The sequence below is a fragment of the Drosophila willistoni genome (genome assembly GCF_018902025.1).
Source record: "Drosophila willistoni isolate 14030-0811.24 chromosome XR unlocalized genomic scaffold, UCI_dwil_1.1 Seg105, whole genome shotgun sequence".
Lineage (NCBI taxonomy): Eukaryota > Metazoa > Arthropoda > Insecta > Diptera > Drosophilidae > Drosophila > Drosophila willistoni.
The window spans coordinates 1,980,600-2,002,361 of NW_025814054.1; the positions used below are offsets into that span (position 1 = coordinate 1,980,600).

Consider the following 21,762-nt stretch of genomic DNA (forward strand, 5'->3'; position numbering starts at 1 on the left):
CTCATTAGAACGACGAATAGAAACCAATTCAATCAATTAAACAGACGAGAAAGAGACGAATACAAAATGTTCAAACTGATGTGTGTCTCTCTCTGTGTGTGTGTGTGTGAAGGTGGTTGAGGAAGAAGATGAGCAGGGAAGTAGGCATGACAGAAGCAAGAGGAATGGGTGACATCAACTGACTGAAATGGCGCTTGGTAGCCACGTATTCTTCTCTTTTGTACGCTGGTTCTTTTTCTTCCAATTTGATCAATGGTTGCGTGGGATGAGGACTTCTGACATATTGCGAGAAGTAAGTTTAGTTGAGAGCAACCAAACCCAAGCCCTTTTGCCATTAGTCAGGGGGCGGGCAGACTATTATAAGTATACAAGGGAGGAGAGAAACATTGAGGGCGTTACCTAAAAACTGAAAAACTATGACAAATGCTACGCCCACGATTTTGCTTTCCTTGTTTGGTTTTTGTAATTGAATTAAACAGTTTTTTTTTATTTTTTGCTTTTCGCTGAAATATCTTGTAATTTGATAACCAAACAACAACACAACCCCCGTCTCCCTCCATCAGCAGCACCTTCCCCCTTCCTATTCTCTTCCCTGTTTAATTACTGCTTATGCAACATGTGCAACACCGATCTCATTTTCTATTACAAATTGACTTTTGTTTTGGGTTTTCTTTTTCCACCGATAAGATATATGTTTGTTCTATATAGTATAGAATATAAGGTATTTGCTTTTGTGTGGCTCTCAATGTGTTAACTATTTCAATATTTGCATTTCACTGGGCATTCGTAATTGCTGGACAAATATATGTATGTATATATAGTAGAGTTCTGAAAGATCTGACTGCCTCTATTTCGCTTAGTTATATTTATATTTATTTGTTAATTGTATTTCCAGTTTACTTACTTCTGTCTCTCTCTTACCCTCTCTCGTTCTTTCTTATTTTCGCTGCCTATATTTTGCTTTGCTCCCTTCCTCGTTTCTCCTTCCCAATGCATGTCATAATAAATTAGTTGCCATTAATTTGTTCAGATCTTTTGCATTTGGCAAAATAATAAAAAAAAATGTAATTGAAGCAAGAAAAAATATACATATTATTTTTTTTTTTCTTCTTCTACCTTATACCCTGTAATAAAAAAAACACATTAAGCAAAAGGCGAGCATATTAGTCCAGATAACGAATATATATTTGTCATCAACATCGCAACATCGGAAATTTATTGTTATATCCATTTTCGAGTGTTTAATTTCATTTTTAAATATTCCGACATCTTTTTGTTGAATATAGGGTATCTTGAGATCGACTCTCCCATTTATGGTTATTCCTGTCGAGATTAATATTATTATGGCCCAGACTACTTATTCATATTTGCTTGTAAATTCATGAAATTCCTTTTTGGCCATCAAGCAACATTTTTGTTGTCTACAAAGAAATTTGTTTATTTCAAATTATCATTGGTTTTATTTCGTTATTTTTTGTGCCTTTTTTTGCAAACAAATTTTTGCTTTGATTGGCAAGCGTGAAGTGAGAGAGCCAAGACATGAGATTAAATTGATCAAATTTTAATTATGGGGAATTAAACATTAAAATTCTAAGAATTGACTAATTAGACGAAACCTGTGTGCAAAAAGGCACTCACAAAGAGCATAACTAATCGCTTCTGCCTGAAGAATCGTCTAAAGAGATTTGCAAATGCCAAAAAAAAAAAAGAACTTGTCCACCCAAAAGCTAAAAAAAATAGAGAATAATTTCAGTTTTTTCCTCTCATTGCCAGAACAGCAGATGCTTAATGTGTATGTGTTTTGGGTGTGGGTTGAGTTTTAGTTTTAGTTTTTTTGGGTGGGCTATAAAAAGCAGCCAACCCTCACCTCACCTTGACATACAAAATGTCCACGTAGAATGAAAAGGATGAGGGAATGCAATATATATTAATACAAGTTGCACCTGAGCAATTTAATTGCTGCCAAGATTTTCGCGCAGAGCTATACATATATAGGTATATAATATGTATATACATATATAGAGGAGGAAGAAAAACTGAGAGGGATAGCGAGAAAATGAGTCGAGGAAGGAAAAAGTCTAATCCCCTAGATGCAACGGCGGCGATGGGAAGCACTTTTAAATGCATTAAGCAAAATGTCAGCTAAAAGAAAAAGAGAGAGAGAGAGCGAGGGAGAGATTAAAAAGGGCGGAAGGACAAAATTATATTACTTACTTTTAATTTAAACAAGACCTAACCGTAATATCTTTCTCCCTTTTTTATGCATTTCAGAAACCATTGCGGCCTCAAGTGACTTATCCTTAGAATCTGCCACTGCCAAAACTACTAGCTGCCAGCAGGTTGAACCGCCGCAACACATTTCCGACGATTCAAATTCTCAGCGTATATCATCATCTTCATCAGCGGCAGCAACAACAACAACAGCAACATCTTCTTCGTATCGTGGCCAACATCCTCATTTTTATCACCATACAACGCCAGCCTATTATACAGATCTACAATTGCGCATACACACACCGAATGTGACCGATGCTGGAGTCCTGAATGAGAATTATCAAAGTGTCTATCGAACGCCTAGCACACAGTTGACAGAGAAGCGTACATTTCCCAAAACGACAACAGCCACTGTGGCGCCGCCACCCATTGGCAATAGCAACCACCAGCAGCAGCAACCATCATTTTTTCGTGGCGACACTGCGTCCATAGACAGTACAAGGCGTCGGCGACGTCACGGCAGCGAGGAGGGACGTTGCTACAAATTCTCTCAGGGATCTGTGAGCCCTATAAAAAAAGGTGAACAACAACAACCATTGCTAGATGAAAATTCACATATAATTACGAATTCAAATCAAAATCAATCACCACAACCACCCAGTAGTAATTCCCCCGTAGTAAAGCAGGCTAGTCATCATCAAACAGTAGCAACTCCAGCAGCAGCAGCAGCATCAGCAACGTCAACAGCATCAACAAACACTAGCGGACGACATAGTCGTCATAGTCAACAACGGTTCTATAATCGCTCTAAGCGAGCGGTGCGTGTGCGCAGTGAATCGCGTCCCATTAGCGCCTTGTATGATATAATATGCAAAGAGAAGGGCCTAGAAGCCAGCAGCACCAGCAGCAGCAGCCACAGCAGCAACAACAACAGCAGCAACAGCGACAGCAACGACGGGGAGGAGGAGAAGCAGCAGCAACAGCAGCAATCGAGCAAAGTGGCCATAGCAAACGACACACTGGCGACCTTTTGGCCTTTGCATCACCATTATCATACGCCCCCAATGAGTGGCAATAGCTTGGGCGGCAGCAGCAGCAATAGCAGCGGCAGCAGCAATAAGCAGGAACAGCCACTACCAACATCATTATCTAGTCAAGAAATTGACTTAGATCCTTCAACCAGTAATGATTCCCTATTGGCTTTGCATTCTAGTCACAAAGTTACCAATCTAAAGGCAGCTTCATTGCCGCCACAAAATGATATATCACAATCTAGTGCCGCCAATCAAAAGCGTTTGATGGCCTTGCATCAGCAGCAACACCTTCAACATCAACATGAAAAGCATAACCATCAACAACATCGTTCAACAAAGAGCCAGGAGCCATCAATCGAAGTCGCTCCACCATCAAATGGCCAGGCGAATTATGGTCAACCATTTAGCATGGATCGCCTCTTTGTAACGCCACCCAGCATAGCCATGTCGCAAGTGAAGCGACATCTCGCTAAACATGCCCAGAAAGATCGTCAAGAAGCTGCTAAAACTAAGGCTGACGATATTCCGCCGCCCCCACATGGTGATGATGGTGGAAATGATGATCATCATAATGTTGAACATTTCGATCAAGGAGCTGTTTTTGACACTTTGGCACGTTGGCAACAAGAGTTGAGCTCTGCCAGCGAGAAGCCATCTAAAGAAGAACAGCTATCTGCTAATGGACATAGTCATAATTTAAATCAGCATGAAACTGAACTAGATATTGAACCAGAACATCATTCATCATTGCCTATAGTAGAACCTCAATTGTATCATCAAAATCATCCGAATCATCAGAATCATCATCAGCAACATCAGGCCACCAATGCGCGCAGGTAAGTTCAATTACCTTATCCACCATACCTTATCCACCGCACCACCCATGGCACCACTCTCCCATCCACTTGACTAAACTATCCCTAACATTCGTATCAATGTCTTTCGCTCTTTTAGTCGCAAATTACGCGCATAATTAGTTTTGTTTTTCTACCGTGTTGTTGCTGTCACGTGTGGCAAGGCAACCCAAACCCAACCACCCAACACGAAATCCACTTAACTCTCCCTATTTCTGTTTTGGTTTTGGTATTGGTATCGGTTCTAGCTAACCAACCAATCATTTACCCAAACCACCCACTTACCCTCTACCCCATTCATTCATTAATATTCAACCCTAGCTAATTACCTTTAAGTGCATGTTTGTGTGTGTATGTGTTGATGTAAGTGTGCGTGTGACTTGGCACTTTTATTGGAAATACTTTAGGTCATTTGCCAAACTCTGATTGCCATTAATGGGCAATATGTTTCGATTAAGGCACTTTTTCCTCTGTGCGCTGCTCTGTGTGGGGCAACTAAAAAGGGAAATCGAATGATCAAATTGAATTACTTGCACTTTACCATATAAACTGATTTGCCAAATATAGAAACTAACGCAAATAAATCATAGTAATTTTCGACACATTTCTCTCTCTACTTACTAAAAGAAACTATTATAATATATATTGTAGGATACCTTCTATTTCCAAATACTACGCCATAATATTGAACTTTTGCCAAATAAATCCTAAAGTAAAAGTAATTTATCCTATTTAAGGACGCTTTTACAGCAGCAACTAGACTAGCCCTAAAATGTTTTAAATTGTAAAAACGTTAGCAAATTACACTCGTAACACTTGGATTATACGCCATCTGTTCTCAATTTAGTGTTTCATTTTATATTCACATGTCTTATTTGGATGAAGATCCTTTTAAAGAAACTAAACATCTTAAGAATGTTGAGAAACAACAGTTAAGGAACTCTAGTTCACTTATGTTGTATTTATTTAGTTTAAAGCACAAATCAATTGTACTCTTTTGCTTTGCAGGAGTTTCGAGCTCAGTTCATACATTGCCTCATTGAATATTGATCCATTGGTTGATTTATTATTACTTTTTCCAATCAAGGCGGTTATCAAGCATCTGAAATCCCTCCCCAACAATTCTTAACTACCTTACACTACATTTTATTTTTCTGTGCAAGGAAATGTACTTTGATTTTTGCATTCAGCATTTATCAAAAGATTATCTCTATATCGAGATGGCCATCCTTATTCATTGGTTTAATCTATGCAAATGGAACATTTCTTTTTCAACCAATTGGTGGTGGTGGGGAAAAGGGGTATTCCCCCACAACACACTATATCTTTCTTGGTCTCTGCTTCGTTTCAATTTTCCCTTGTGCCTACTTGGCCTCTAATCCTTAACAACAAAACGGGGCAAACAAATTGCATTTATTGTTTGTTGTCCACCTCTTTCATGTAAGCTGAATGCTATCTTCACCCATATTGTGTTTTTGGGTGTTGTATGTTTCATGTTTTTGTTGCTGGCGGTGCGTGTTATACAATCGGCAACGAATCGGCTTCAACTCAGCTCTGTCTTTTACTCTTTAAGCCGGTCGTTCGAATCAACAAAGCCCCCTCAAGCAAAGGAGGAGTAACAGAACAATATCGAGGGAGAGAAAACACGGTGGGCGGAGGAGGGGTCGGTTGATGTAGGTGGGGGAGAAAGAAAGAGAAAGAGCGAGAGGGGTCTTGTTAACAAATAAAACCCATGTATTGTTTAATATTGTGCTGTTACGTTGTGGTTGGTTTCTTCTTTCATTGTTTGGGGTTTTCCAAAAGCTGCGAGTGCAAATCGCACAACGAATTGTGTTCCATCAATTATAATGTGATATATCAACGAAAAACGGCCAGACCCCGACCCCGAACCCGGCCCCTTTGGACTCACGACCCTTACCCCCCTTGCGACCCGTGACCCGTCACCCTGTTTGTGTATGTGTGTGTGTGTAGAAAGCACCTGTTATACACCCAAAAAAAAAAAAAACAAACTGACAATATGAAAAGCAAGCGACAAGTTTTCCCAATAGGCTAACTTTCTGGTTGGCTTTCGCTACAAAAATGCCTCATAAAAGCGACACAACAAAACGACCAACAAAAATACAAAATAAAAAAATAAAAAGCAGAAGAAAAGACAAAAAGTAACAGAGACCAGACATAAGAAAAAGAAGCATACAAAACACACAACGAAATTTTCCAAAATGCATTTCAACGCATAGAATTTCTTCTACTTGACCACAAAGAAAAAAAAATTAAATAAATTTGAATGCCTCCTCAATTAAGATTGGAATTTATTGGAGTTGCAACGCAACGCAGTGTCACCACCGACGGCGGCTCCTCACCTGCTGTGTTTAACGACCAGTTAGACTAGCCATTTAGTGTGTGTGTGTGTGTGTGTGTGTGTGTGAGTCTCATCCATCGAGAGCTAGCCACCCTGGCCCAGATCGCCTGTTTTTTTTTTTTTTTGGTCCTGATTTTCGCTTTCTTTAATTTCGGCGGTTGCTGCACAGCTGCTTCATCTCAAGGCGGAAAACTGGTTAAAAAACTGAAAACACATTGTACGCATAACACTTTTCCTTTTCAAACAACAAGTTGGAAAGTTCTCATAGACATACATAGATGGCAACCATATGCGAGAGACCATATTCCTTTTCCGCTTTATGGAAATTTCCAAGCCCAATAGTATACAATATTAATGATAAAAGTCAATAGAGATAAGTCAAAAAGTGAATTCTCTATAATCTTAGTTGGGTAGGACATATAGTTAGGTAGGCCGTCTGTCCTTGAAAGGAAAACCCATTGCTTGATGCATTTTCAAGGCTATGGCATATGGTTTTGAGAAAAGTCAAATGTTCATATTCTTACAAAGTGCAAAGAAACTTAGTTATTAATAATTTTCATCGACAACTAATTGTTTAAGAAATTACTTAAACAAAGAAACAGTTTCAAACAATAAACCTCAAGGAAATAGTATCGATTATATTATATATAAGTGTTTTAAACGTCAAAATCCATTATATATTCCGTATTATTCTATTTTATAGATGATACCTCAAAGAAATAATCAGTTTTGCTTGAAATCAATGTATACAAAATATATTTAGATTTATACAAGAATTCTATGTTCTAACTCACTTAAACGTATAAATTTATAAAGTTTTCTTCACAAAGTAACTTTTTCGTACAATCGAAGAGATATGCATTTTGTTAGGAACTAAACGAATTATTTATTTAAATTGAACACGTTTTGGTGATTATATTTAGTATTAATAATTCAAAATCTTTTAAAAGTGGGGTTCATTTTGATTCAAAAATCATTTTAGTAAAGTAAAATTGTCAAGTTCTGTATTAGAAATTGAACTTTAATAATTTAAAAACATTAACTAAGCTTCTTGTTAGACAAAATTTGTAATTTTGTTGCAAAAGTTTGTGTATTTTTGATCATTTGTTTAAATGAAAACTGTTTTTAAGATCATAAAGTCTTAAATTTGATCAAATATCAGTGATGAAATTTAGCTAAGGCTTTAAAATTTCGTTTAACTCTATTTTGCTTTTACCATAATTGACTTATCTTTGTTTGTGTGTCTATATGTGTGTTGTGTGTGTGTTTGTGTGTGTGTCTCTGTAGGATGATCAGTAAACATGAATATAATCCCTTAACCTAGATCATGATCGCCTCACTCCTTCGTACTACTGATCTGCCATGTCCTACCTCTATGTACAAGGGCATTGAAAAGATTTAGTATCTTTGTAGCAAAAAAAAAAAAAGGTGACATTGATGCGTCGCGACATTTAAATGCAACAGCATCAGTCTCAGTCATAGTCATAGTCATTGTGATCTCTGTCTCTTGTCTGTCTGTTTGTTGTCTGATGTCTACCTGCTGCTGCTGCTGGACCAGAGACTGTCTGTCTGTCTGTTTGTCTCCTTCGCTTGATTGAATGCCAGGCGACAACATGCGGCAAACTGCGTCAGACAGACAGACGGGCAGACGGACAAACAGTGCAAACCAAGAAGGAAGCTAGCTCGAGAGTTGTATGTGTGTCTATTTTAATGGATATCATTTACACAAAGATTGCAGAGATACATTTTGTTGTTGTTTGTGTTTTTGCTGTTGCTTTTGGTGGGTACCTGCGCAGCGACACTGCTGCGCATGCGTGCCAAACGGAACCGAGCAGCAACAATAACAATAACAAAAAAAAAGATACAAACTTGTTAGGAAAACAGATACATATGGATAAATGAATAGATAGATGGATGTATGTATGTATCTATATGTACTATATGTGTATTTAAGTAGTAAAAGAACAGCAACACACAATTTGTATAGAGAGCTCTCTGCTGTGTCTGTCTGCCTACCTGGGCCCACATACTTGCTTACTTACTTACTGACTTACCTACATCTGTGCGAATTTTTGAGTGATTTTTAGTTTTAGTTGAGTGACTTTGGCGCGTAGCAGCAAAAACCCAAAACCCAAAACACAGCCAACAGCCAAAAACTCTTGTTGCTGGAGTAAAGTTGTTTCTGCTGCTGCTGCTGCCTGGCCTGGCCTGGCCTGCCTGCCTCTGTATTTCAGTCTGCCCCTCGGCAGTTGTTGAGCGTGTTTACTGGCGTCTAGTCTTGTGTGCCGCAGTTAGCGGAACGTATACAAAATATTTCGTTTTTATTTATTTTTTTTTTTCTGTTATGCGAACATATATCTATATATATATGTATATACACACATCTATCTAACTCTATACAATTTATCGAGTTGCCGCAAAGTAGTAACAGAGTGTGGTGTATGTGAGTGGCGTTATGTATGTGCTTAACGGTTAATATTTGTGTGCTTTTGTTTTGCAAAAAATAATAAAATGAATGAATAAATAAATAGAAATGAAAAAAAAACTAAAGCACATTCTTCTCGCGCCCTTTTCTCATGCAGATTCATAACGCGTTCAACACGTTCAGCGAGTCGTCAAAGTGCTGGCCACTCATCGCCGCCACCATCGGGAGCAACATCCATAGCCGGTGCCAATTATTATCATTGTAGCGACTCCTCAGATAGTTCGCCATCACCCACAAGAAGACGTAACCAGCAGCAACAGGCATCAATTGATCAACAATCCTCGGCCAATGGAAATAGTTCGGCTTATGAAACGGCAGCCACCTCTGTGATGACACACGGTCCAGCAGCAACAGCAGCACCAGCACCATCAATACCAGTTCCTTCCCAACAGCAACAGTCGTCAGCATCGATTCCTCTTGTTCCCGCTGCTACGACTAATACAGCTGAAGTTGTTCCTAAGACGGTGCATCCATTGGATAAATTGGTTGCTTTACGTCCTCATCCTTCTCCAGCTCCAGCATCTTCAGGTGAGTAGTAATTGCACAAAAATATCAATTTTTGTTTTTGTTTGTTTGTTTGTTTGTTCGTTTGTGTGTTGTCCATCCAACTACTCCCTTTCCTTTTATTTGTTGTCTATTCTTATACTTTCCTTCTTCATCTGACCTTTCCAATGACTCTTAAACTGTTTTTGGTCTATCCAGTTAACCTCTAGCTTTTCTGATGATACTTTAGGAATTTCAGGACTTGGGAGCTAGTTCTCTTAGCACAACATAGGCCAAACTGTTTTTGGGGCTCTAAAATCCTTATAAATTACCATTTAAAATGTTTAGCTCTAATTTCGGCACCCTTAATTAATTAAAGCATTTACCTTTTAAAAGCTTTAGGGAACATCGATATACCATTTCCCTTCCTCGACTTACTCGTTTGACTAATTCTTGCGAGGACTCTAAATATCAGTGTTTGTCAAACTGAAGCAATCACTCTCAAACCTTAAAGCCTAGTTGGGTCATTTAACGATGTTGTCTTCATCAGCTACTCTCAAGCTACTTGCCAAGATTTGGTCATTAAACCTTTAACTTTTGCCAACTTTCTCAGGCCTTTTTTTTTGGTTTTTAGACCAATTAGTTTTCAACAATAATCTAAAGTCTAAATGAAAATTTAAAATGTTTCTGCAGTTTCTTTTGCTAGCGTCGCTTTTAAAAGCAATTTAAACTAAATTAGATTTCAGTTGTTGTTGCTGCTGCTGTTGCCAATCAAGCGAAAATGTTTGCTAGACACAAATGTTAATTTACCTTTCCAAAAAAAAAGCAGCTACAACAACTACCACAGGCCTTGCAAACTCTAAATCAATTTGCAAACTTTACTCAAGCTTTGCTTCTCAGAAAGAAGTCTAATAACAAAAAAATAATAATTATACGAAAAAGAAAAAATAAAATAATAATAAGAAATAAATAAACAAAATTTGCACAATTTGAAAACCGAAATAAGCGATTCACAAGAAAAAAAAACCCTTCACAAGCAAATTTAACCCAACCCAAATCAAAAGAAATCTTAACGCAACAAATTAGGCAAATGAAAAAGATGTCATAAAATTTGCTAATAGTTGGACAAACTTTAAAACCTACAGCAACAAAAAAGAAAAAAAAATCAATACAAGTTTTTTTTATTATTATTATTATTATCAATGGGCCAGAAGAGTTTCGTTTCATAAATATTTTTGACAGGCCAAGACAAACCCAAAAGCTCAAGTCCAGCTATCTCTTCTTCTCATAACGGTGGATCTTGAGAAAGTCGTCCCCATCTCCCATCTCCATTCCGACCGAAATGTATCGATGGAAACGACAACGAGCGATGAAGCCAAATAAAAAAGCATATATCTGCATAGATGCATAGATCTGCATAGTTTGCCTCATTCATAGGGTTATGGGAACCCATTTATATATATACATTTATATATATATATATTTTTTATCACAATAATATCATAAAGATATATATATGTGTGTATATATGTCACATGCTCAATCAAAATCATTTAAATTTGCCACACGCACCCAGAGCTTTTACATCTCTTGCAATCGCTTGATGCTGACGATGATTGATCAGCGGCGATCTCTTCTATCGAATGCCCCCAATGCCTCCGTCTGTGTGGTATTGTTGTTTGTGCACACTTCATTTGAAATTTCTATTTTATACAATATTTTTGTTTTTCTTCATGGCAATTGTTTCTCCTCTTCCACCAACTGTTCATTCACGACCAGCACATTCATTCAGTATTGATTTCAATATTTACCAATTTGGCAATTTTGTATTTTTTTTTCTTTATTTATAAAGCGGAATTAATTTGATTTTCATACGGATTTCAATGTGTAAAGAGAAGAGGCGGCGGCACAATAGGGTTGAAGGGGGGAGGTTTGCTGCCGTTCAGTGATCTCTGACAGATGACTATGAACCTTCATCTTAGGGGGGACAGACAACAAGAAGGCAATGAACGACGCTTAAAGAGAAAGATGATTCGCTAAAAGCATATCTACATCAAAATATCTCTATGTATGGTGGTTTCTGATGGTTCTGCTGCTGGGATTATGTAATCATTTCATTGCCTAAGAGAGTAAAGATCAAAAGATATACTACAGAGAAAAAAAAAACAAATACCATGATTATAAATGTTGGCCCAAAAGGGTTAAAAGAAATTAAGATTATAACCTTTACTTGAGCTACCTTTTATATATGAACACATTTTTAAGTTTCCTCAATAGGATGGTATAATTTAGACATTCCTTGGGATATTGTTACAATAATAAGATGCTATATGCTATATAGAGGATATTTTAATACTTATTTAACTGACCTATTTTGATCCCTGGAATAGATAACTTTGGCTCCAAAGTTTTAAAGTTCTTTAACTGATATCCATTCATTGTATACCTTTTCTTAGAATATTGAAGCGTTTGTTTCGCTGTTCCATGGCAAGATTTGTTGTGAGTCTTATTCAGTCTGCTAAACTTCAAACATTGCAATCGTTCATTGGTCCTAAAACACAATTATACATATATAAAATACTTGACAAATCAGTTTCTGTACCCTATTGAACAAAAAATATTAACCAATCCTTTTATCTCTAAAAATTTTCACATTCAATGTCAATTGAGTAATAGATTTTTCCCAATTAACCCATCGAGGAGGCATTTTTGAAGGCCATTGGAAAACAGATTTATATTTATAGCTGCGCTTAAGGCATGAAAAATTTTCATATATTGTATATATGTACATAGTTGTGGGGTGTACTTATGACCTTTTTTGTTCGCTCATTTGACATATGCGACCTTTTGTAAGTGTGAGGGGATCTGCCAGAGAAAGACCATCGATTAAACATGTCAAACCAAAGGCGGGCTTATACGCGGGCTTTTTTTTCGACGGAAACTCGGAAACTATTTGTTTTTCTTTGTTATTTTCTTTGTTGGGTTTGGCTGCTGTCGCTTACTTTTTTTTTGTTGGTTTTTTGTTTTGCGGTTGGGCGCAATTTCCTTAACTTTTGCCTAATGTCATCAGCAATCAATCCTCATCTTAGGCCAAATATACAATATTTTTGCCTTATGCAATCCACACACACAAACACTCATACACATACACACAACCACAACTCTCATTTGCTTATAAATATACTAAATCAACAACAACAAACCACAAATAAACAAGCCAAAAAACAAAATCAGCAGCAATGAGAGCTGCAAAAGGAAAAGCTATCAACAACGTCTTCTTTTCCTCCTCCTCCTGCTTCTCCTACTCCAACTGACATACGAATTGCTCTTCAGCCGGCGGCGCACCTAACAAATGCAGCATTAATTGCACTTACAACAACAACAACAGCAGCAGCAGCAACAGCAGCAACAATAATAACTACAACAACAGCAACAGCAGCTATAATAACAACGCCACGCCCATGCCGCCCTTAACTAATGCCAACAAAGCGCCGATAATTGTGCTTAAAGCAGCATCAGCAGCAACAGCTCAGCCAACGGCAGCAGCAGCAACATCGTCTGCAGCGGCAGCAGCTGCATTAGCAACATCAATAACACCAGCAACATCTTCACCATCAAAGCGTCGCAAGAATCCTTTGTCACCTTTACGTCTGGGGGGTCCAAGTCCTTTATTAGGAGGAAGTGGTGGTGGCTCATCCTCATCGGCGACAACATCGCCTCAAACATCGCCAGCTGTGCGCACAACCAAGGCCAGCCGTTTGAGGGCAGCAGCGCTTGGTGAGTGTGTGTGTGTATGTGTGTCTCTCTCTCTCTTAGTAGAGAAGATCATGCTACACCTCCCCACCCACACTTCTCCATAACCCATACCATTAGTCTTAATCACATCACCCATTGGTAAAAGGATTAGCTACAAAAAAAGTTTCTCTTACTCTCCTTCCTACTTACACTTTCTTCTAATATATCTATATGTGATTGCTAAACACCTGAAAAAATGACATTAACTAACAAATCCCCCTACTCACTCTCTCTATCTATCTATCTCTTCGTTCACAGACAAGAAAAAAGAGGAAGTACGCGAATTACGTCAACGTTATAGTTCACCCAGTTCGCCACGTACCATTGCTGTTGCTTCTGTTACTGCATCTAATCGTCGCCTTAGTAGCTCCGAACTATCCCCCAAATTAAATCAAAGCGGTTTCAATTCAGAGCCATTAGCATCAGTTGCCACGGTACGTCATCAATCTCGGGCCTGTTCCCAGCCCACGGATACTCCACCCACACAACGACGTCAGAATTTGGTAGCTGTGGGCTCTGGCCTAACGATGAAACAAAATCTCAGTGAATTGCATTTTACTGGAGCAGCAGGAGGAGGATCAGCAGCAGCATCAGCAGCAAATACATCACAAAAACCATTAGCTGAATGCACACTGCGCATGCGTCCGCGTAGTTCCACCATGTGTAATGACAAAATTTTGCCTGGTGGTGAGGATGGTAGCATAAGCAGCAAACCAAGTGATAATTTAACCAATATACAATTGAGTCCTGTTGAAAGGAATAAACGAACAGTAAGTAGATATATACAAATTATTTGTTGATTGATCTCTTGAACTCATTTGATTTATTTCTTCTTTTATAGCCGGAGGTCTCACCACGTCGTTTAGGGGATCGCGATAAATCATCGAAACGTAAATCAAATTTAAATCGTTCTTTAACTGAGGAAGCCACCAAGGATGGCGGTAAGTGGAACGAGTATAACAGAAGCAGCCGCAGCCGCAGCAGCAGCGACAACAGCAACAACAATAATAATAATAATAATTGATGGGAGGTGGTTATGGATTTGAAGGCTAAATTTGTTCGCTTTCAAGCTTCAGTGCCTCGAAAAGAGATGAAACCAGGTCATCAACCAAAGACGATGTACCTTTGCATTCAGTCGATCTTTAGGCATCAAGAAGATGATGTCGTTCTCATCGATACACATTCATTTGAAGCATTTTCAACTTCTTGACAACAATGAGCAACACCATCACCATCATCATCATCAGCATGGCTTTCATGTCCTGGAAACCTGTGTGAAATATGTTAAAATCCTTCGAACCTTCTCCTCGTCCTACCCCACCTCCTGTTCCTCCTGTTTATACCAACCGTTATGCTTGCCGCCGCCGCCGCTTGTTTGTCTGTTTCTTACTGATTGAGTTATGCTAATTAGTTAATTTTTTTCCTATATTTTTGCCTTAGATGATTTGTCAAATGCAACAAATGCTGCGGCAAACCGACGACGTCGTCGCCGCGAATTGGGCCAGGCGCGACCTTTGTTGCCTCCTGATGATGATGTCCTACGTGATTTGTTACTTCAATCGCCCATGAAGGGCTCTTGCAGTGAATCGACAACAACAACGAATACCTCCCGTTCAGAATCCCAGCGAACTATGACGCAACTACCTGGCATTAGGAGTCATCCAGAAGTGCCAGTGCGCACCATGACAGCGGTTTTGCCCTGCCCCAGGCCACTACATGCTAGCACATTGCGTGGACAAAAATTGAATGAACGAACTAAAACGGAATTGGCTGAGATTAAGAAGATTGCCGAAATGGCAGCAGCAACAACAACAGCACCAATACAAGAGAAAACACCCATGTCACCCATACTGAGACGCAAGAGCACCGATGATCAACAGATTATAGCAGCTCCTTTGGGTCACTTGCAGACCTCACCACCGGCACCCAATCAAATTGTATCGATACTTAAGAAAAAGGAGCATGCCTTTGGCGAATGCAATTCGAGCAACTCAAGCAATGCCTCTCCGGTGACATTCTCATCCAGTGTCATGGATCCACCGCTGGCAACTGGGCGCAGTAAACGTCAGGGTATACTTAAAAAGCGATCCAGTTTGGACGAATCGCGTTACTATTCCCGTTCCCATTCACCCGATGAGCGTAGCATTTTAATTAAATCCGCACGTCGCAACTCTCTCGAAGAATCAGGCACTGGACTACAGAACACAGGTGGCCAGGGCCATGGACACGGACATGGTCATGGGCATGGTCATAGTCATGGTCATGGTCATAGTCATGGCATACTTAAACAAAGTAGTTACGATAGCAGTAAAAGTGATGGTTGCCCATCCGCCACAGAATGCCAGCCTCATAGTATACTAAAGAAAAAGGATTCACTATCCACACCATCGGATGGTGGATGCCACAAGCATGTATCCATTTCTCAGGCAGTGATTTTAGCTGCCGCTGAATTGGCTGCCCACGATGGTTGTTTGACCACTGGCGGAGGCGGAGGGGGCGAAGATATCGATGAACACGAGATACGTCCCATACTCAAACAGGAAAGCACATCCAGTGAGGAAGCAGTGCGTCCACCGAAACCCATTTTGAAAAAGAAATCATTCGGCGAAGCGGATGAACATGAAATACGTCCCATCCTAAAGAGCTCGCGCAAAAGTAGCCGTGAGGAATTCGATTTGAATCTAACTCTGGGTCAGAGTCAGGATAATGGTGATATTCAGCGACCCATTCTGAAAACCGAATCGCCCTCTAAGCGACGTTCATTAGGTTCAAATTTACATGAACTGGACTTGGAGACAACATCGTCATCGTCCTCGTCATCGATGCTAAAGCGACGTACACGTTCCCTGGAGCGACATGATGCCGGTTCACCAGTAATGGATTTAGCTGCCGCACTCGATGCCATTGCCACATCGCAGACGCCAGTTGATTTTGTGACCACACCGGCCAGCATGTCAGTGGCTGAACGAGTTAAGCATATGGAAATGCTATCGACAACAACAACAAATTCAACACCAACATCACGCTCTGTTGGCGGCATCAATAGCATTTGGGATACACCATCAAGCCGAATTCCGAATGCCAATGAGGCAGGTGTCGGCCCCAGGCTGCTAAAACCCAGTGTATTGCGTAGAGATTTGCAAAGGGAGAGATACAAGACCCAGCCGGTGACCAGTGAGGAGAAGAGCTTGTAAGTATTTTACAAAATTTTCTTTTTTCTATATATGTATGTATGTACCATATGTATATTTTTTTGGGGTGAATCATAAGAGAAAATTTTATGTCTGACCCATCGCCCAGCCATTGCCTGTCAAACTGTCACGCTTCACAGCGAGAATAGCTAAGAGCTAGAGTGTGAGAGAGGCGCGGCAAGAGCTATATTTAGTTTGAAATGCGCTTGGATTTTGTTCCCTGTCGGCTGGCTTCTATAAATATTTGTTTTGCAACAACTCTCCATTTACCATATATGCGTGGTGTGGCAGTAGCTTTTGGCTGGAGTCCAGTTCAGTTCAGGGTCATCATCATATTATCATCATTAGTCGCAGTTCGTTGACTCAAAAACTTTCCTCTCTTGCCTTGCATGTGACAAAATATTGTGTGCAAAATTATGTGTGTTTTTTGGATTCTGAAAATTTAAAAAAAATTACAGAAATCCCTCATGGGTGACCTCAATTGATTGGCTAACTCAGTCACTTTTTATTATTTGTTTATTTGTATGTATGCACATACATAGGGGTATATAATGTTGCATGTTTTACTTTTTTTTCTATTTTATTTTTTTATTACCATTATTTGTTGTTTGGCATTTAAGCCGATTATTGCTTACCTAATTACCTCACTGACTGACTATTGAGGCCAGCCAACCAGCTATAGGCAGGCAGCAACCACAACAAGAACAAGTGTCAGGCAGAAATAAAAGGTTAGCAATTGGTTTGAATTGAGGGATTTCGATGGTTGATAGCTTTGACGCTTTGATAGTTGAAGGTTGATAGAACAAGATGGAGCCAGAGGTGGTGGAACCCTTTTAGTCTTTCAATTAGCTTTTCATTGAACCCGCTTCAAAACCTTTCTCCGATAAGGTTGATGAAAATGTTTCTTGTTTAGCAAAGGATAATGACCAAAATGCATTATTTTCCTATTAATAAGCTACAAGGATAGGTATGCTCCAACAGAATCTAGATATTAATGCCAAGAGCAAAAAAAGCAAGAACTTTTAACCGATTATGGGGTTAAGACGGCAAAGCTTTAATACTTCCACATGGCGTTGTAAATGGATCCATCTTAGAAAAAACTTTTCTTTGCATAGGTTTCCAAGTTGGGTCTTAATGATAACATAGAACTTTAAACCTTTGTTCTAACTGTCTGACTATTAAGAGAGATGTAGTCACAAAATTTCGCATAGTTTTCCCCAACGGTTGGTCCGTTGGCCTCCTCCGCCTCCTCAGCCATTAAAGACAAAGGTCTTTTCTCTCAATTTGTTTCGTAAATCGAACCCAATTTTGTTGTGTCATAAAGATCTTATCACTTATTTGTGTGTGCTCCATCAACATAGTTGGTTTTTGGTTTTTCAATTGTCGCCTCTTTTGATAATTTTCTTGCGAATTTGCTTTCCCCCTCCTGCTTTATGCCCTCTAGTGCTGCTCCATGGTCCCCCATGCCAATGTCATAGTCGTAAACCTACTTAGTTTTCCCTCTCACTCACTTGATTTTGAGTGAGGGGTAGTGAAAGAGTGAAAGAGGAGGGGTAAGTGGGGGGCTATCATTTTAGCACTAGACTAGATACATAGACCGACCTCCACTCTACTCCTCTTTGCTCGCCAACCCTCTGGTCCCCTTTGTTCTACGAAATGTTGCGACTTCTTTTAACTGTGTTTTTATGTCAGCATTTTTATGTGTTTTTTTGACTAGTTGGTTCTTTTCGGTACTTTGTGTGTGTGTGTGTGTGTGTGTATGTTTGTGTGTGCCGCCGACACTCCCCAGCCGAAATTCTATAGAACATTCAGAGTATTATAGCCAAGTTCTTTTTGACCCTTCTCTCCCTCTCTCTCTTTCTCTCTGTGTCTCTGTGTCTCTCTTTGTTTGTATTGTTGTGCTCACCTGCCTCCAATATGTTTTTTTTGCTATTGTTTTTCACACATTTGCATTTGCAGCGATTGAGAATATGTGTGACTGTGGGGTGGGATTTGGACGGGGGGTGGAGGAGGAGGAGGTGGTTGGTTGCTGCCCCAAGCTGCTTTTGTTGTGTGGCATGAATGTTTTGTAATTTATGGCATGTTGATGTGTTGCATTCAGTTAGCTGCAGCACTTGAACGCGAAACCACTGGAAATTTCCTCATATAGTCTCAATCATCAAGAAGGGCTTTTCGTTTCACCAAGGGTTGTTCCAATATATCCGCAGATATATATATATATCTATCTTTCTATATGTTGTGGCTTCAACGTCGACAGAGTGAAAAAATGTTCGAAGCGTATATCAGAAAACGGTAAAAATTCTTCTAATTCTAACAAAAAAACCCATAAAAATTCATCCAGTCGATAATCAGTCACAAAAGAGAGTGACCCAGAGGGAAAGAGAGTGAAAGGAAGAGAAAGAAAAAGAGAGATATAGATAAGGGTCGCGTCGCTCTGGGTTGATATTATAAATCGATAAAGTAATACTTATGTCTAAAATTTGAAGTAATCATTGTGATAAGATATACAATAACTACTACCTACCGATGTGAGAAAGCGAGTGAGAGAGAGTGAAAGAGAAAGAATAGGAATCGCATAATGTTTCCCATGACTAACTTGAATAAGGATAGAACTCTGGCATACCAATTATAGAAGCAATTGAAAAGTACATTACTCAATAAGAGGATTTATAATACAATCACTTATTCATTCCCATAAAAATTTAGTGAGTTTCCATGAGTGGTGTATATGAAGTGGTTACTAAAATGTATTAAAAATCACTACACAAAAAGCAGAGGTCGGTTTACACCTTCTCCCCACAATCACAAAGAATGCGAACATTTTCTTATCACGAATCTTGAAGGCAGTTATGTATGTCCAATTGTTCGCTTTAATCATATATAATCAAAAACGAAATGGTTTGATTAATTACTATCTGAAAACACCTATCAAATGGTTTATTTTCAAAGTATTGCATTACCCCAAAGTAATGATGCAGTGCTTTAGCTACTTAAGGGGCAAAATCATTGTATGACATAACCGTAACCCATAAAACATTGTCAAACAATGTTAATATGAATATTGCCTGTGACACATTCCGCCCACAAAGATGTTTCATCTATTATATTTATTTATCCGTATGCGATAAACTTAAGATGACACACTAAAAATACCGGTAAATGTTCAATAATATACAAAACTATGTATCGTTAATCGATACAAGACTTTCCTATGACTATATTACGTTCTTAACACTGACTTTCGTTTTGGTTCTAATTCTTTATGACCCGACAAACCATAACCAATCCAAGTTAGTGCTATATAAGTGTGATAAATCTGGAAATATCTATAATTTTACGCACATACAGATGAACCTATGATTATGCAATTTGGTTACCCATTTTTCTTATGATTCTCTGTTGGAAATAGATCATAGTTCTATTTTATGTATACGTGAATAACCGTAACGAATGCAATGAATGAATTTTATGTAATCTGTATAGTCAAAATGTATTTATGATCAATAGTTTGACATAATCATACAATTTAGTTGAGTTAGCTTTATTACCGAAACCCCACCCTATGTAACCGATACGTTTTTGCATCAAAATGTGCCCGATTTCGATTGAATCTGAAAATAGATCATATCCTGCCCTATATATGTATCAATACACACCCACACACACCATCATACATACTCCAGGGCTACTTCATAAAAATAGCTTAATATAATATTCCATATGAAACAAATGAGCAGCAACTGCAACTGGTCAAAGAAAAGCAATTTCTCACCTCTCTTTTAGCCAGGGAAAAAGAGCAAAAGCAGCAGAAGCAACAACAAGAACAACAACAAAAAGGCGAAAAGAAAATCTCATTAAAGAAAATCTCAAACAGACGAAGAAGACATTTCGAAATACACTCTCACACACACATACGTACACATGTATGCATATAGAGAAGGAAAATAACATACCAAAATAAATATAACAAAAAAAAAAACCGAAAAGAAAACAAAAACTGAAAATAATTTAAATTTGCCGACTGCGCCAACTGGCTCTGTCGCTGTTCAGTTGCTGCCTCAGTCGGGGCAGGCAGCGCTGTTAACATTGCCGCTGCTTCTGCCGCTGCCGCTGCCCGCGCTGCTTGATCGTCTGTTTTGTACAATTTTTTATATATTTTTTTTTTTGCGCTCAGTCGCTCGCGATCGCTTTTTCAATTTTCACGTACCGCAGCCGTAGCAGCAGCAGCAACGTTAAAGGAAAAACTATATTTCCTCGGCTTTTTTTACGGGTTTTCTTCCTGTGTGTGTGTTTTTTTTAGTGTTTTGTGACTGAAAATGAAATAAATTTATAGTAAATGTGTATTGTTGTTGTGCGTATGTTGTGTGGGTGGGGTAAACCAAAATCGAAATTACTCCAAATAACTGATAAAAAATAACGTTAGGTATCACTGCTGTTGTCCCTCTGTTGCGCTTGCCTTTGTCTTATCAGTTCGAACACAAAACGCGCCATTGAACCACGTTTTCGAGTAACGTCTTTTGCCTGCCGATTGCCGCCTGTCATTTAGCCCAACTAGTTGTTGGTTAGTGCCGGTTGACAACTTTGAAAGGTTCTTACAACACCTTCTATATCTCTTTCCCTCTCTCTCTCTCTCTCTCTCTCTCTCTCTCTCTCTTTCTCTCTGTGTGTGCGTGTGTGTGTGAGAGTGTGCAAAAAGTGTACTTGAAAAATTTGAAACAAATGTATTTAACCGTTTTCCAAATCGAATACGAAAATATTTCGTAATGAGCTAAAAATACTTGCGAAAAAAAAGACGAAACAACCTCATGGAAATGTGCAAAAGAAATGGAATATATAATACATATAAACATCTCTATATATATATATATATATATGTATATGTGTGTATATTTATATATACATAGATTTGTCAGTTGTGCGAAAATTGCGCAAAATTAGCAAACATTAGCAACAATTTTGTTAAATTTCATTACTTCTTTTATCTCTTCTACCTCACTTCCACCTACTTCTTCATTACCAATTTATTTGTTCTGGTTGTTGTCTTTGCTATTCTCTTTTCGTTGGTTGTTAACCCAACTAAATGGGCTAACAAAAAGTTGTAAATCTTTAAGCCATAAATACACATACTTATAGCCATATATATACATTCTTTTTTGGGATGGAAGTTTACTTGTAAATCAGCGAGTTCTCTGTAGATTAGGAGAGTGGCATATTAGTGAAGCTAAGGCATTTGAAATCCTCTTCAAGAATAGCTATATACATATGTATATAAGGTAGATCCGTTCCCAATTCCGATGATTTCCAAAATCGATCATAGAAATTTTATGTAGAAACCTTTAAATTTGAA

At 38.7% G+C, this 21,762-nt stretch overlaps 1 protein-coding gene across 4 annotated transcripts in view; it reads left to right on the top strand.

The window, feature by feature from the left end:
- Positions 1-21,762, top strand: part of LOC6645061 (mucin-19) — a 91,798-nt gene that overhangs the window by 60,755 nt on the left and 9,281 nt on the right. For 2 of the 4 annotated variants that reach the window (XM_047011695.1, XM_023177177.2), the window contains 6 exons: positions 2,272-4,084; positions 9,044-9,474; positions 12,763-13,206; positions 13,483-13,994; positions 14,066-14,165; positions 14,665-16,414. In XM_047011695.1, coding sequence (XP_046867651.1) covers positions 2,272-4,084; positions 9,044-9,474; positions 12,763-13,206; positions 13,483-13,994; positions 14,066-14,165; positions 14,665-16,414 — 5,050 coding nt within the window. Of the gene's footprint in view, positions 1-2,271; positions 4,085-8,818; positions 8,905-9,043; positions 9,475-12,762; positions 13,207-13,482; positions 13,995-14,065; positions 14,166-14,664; positions 16,415-18,633; positions 18,708-21,762 lie in introns of those variants that run through there. The other 2 variants (XM_047011696.1, XM_023177178.2) reach the window with 2 other exon arrangements.